Source organism: Etheostoma spectabile, chromosome 1 (assembly GCF_008692095.1).
Source record: "Etheostoma spectabile isolate EspeVRDwgs_2016 chromosome 1, UIUC_Espe_1.0, whole genome shotgun sequence".
In the NCBI taxonomy this organism is placed as follows: domain Eukaryota; kingdom Metazoa; phylum Chordata; class Actinopteri; order Perciformes; family Percidae; genus Etheostoma; species Etheostoma spectabile.
Window position 1 is genome coordinate 23,988,673 of NC_045733.1, and position 484 is coordinate 23,989,156.

The 484-nt window shown below is 40.1% G+C and overlaps 1 protein-coding gene across 1 annotated transcript in view; it reads right to left on the reverse strand.

The window, feature by feature from the left end:
- Positions 1 to 484, reverse strand: part of gnb5b (guanine nucleotide binding protein (G protein), beta 5b) — a 12,053-nt gene that overhangs the window by 967 nt on the left and 10,602 nt on the right. Inside the window, exon 12 of the mRNA XM_032516512.1 lies at positions 303 to 469. Within this exon, the coding sequence (XP_032372403.1) occupies positions 303 to 469 (167 nt within the window). The remainder of the gene's footprint in view (positions 1 to 302; positions 470 to 484) is intronic.

A 484-nucleotide genomic window follows, 5' to 3' on the forward strand; every position in this document is an offset into this window, starting at 1 on the left:
CTCTTGTTATGAATTGATACTATAAATAAAATTGAATTGAATTGAATTGAATTAATCCAGTCAAAAGTAAGTAGCCCAACCTAATTAATTACAAATATTAATATGATCCCAACTGGACTGGAATCCTTTTGACCAAAAATCTGAATCACAATTCACATGTTAATATAAATATTAGAGTCAGTGTTATCCTCCCAAATTAATTTATTAAACACAGCTGTTGTGATGTGATTTCATGCATAAATAAGGTCTAAACAAATGAGCAAAATGTTAAAGGCATGATGTACATGGAAACTCCTGCTCACCCGTAAGGTGTTGTCCCAGGAGGCCGAGCAGAGCGCTGTGCCGTCAGGTGACATTCTGACTCTGCTGACGCGATTCTCATGGCCAAACAGGATGGAGGCACGAGTTCCTTTCAAAACGTCCCACACATTGATGGTGTAGTCATTATAACCAGCAAACAGCAGGCGACCTGGGGGGGGGGGGG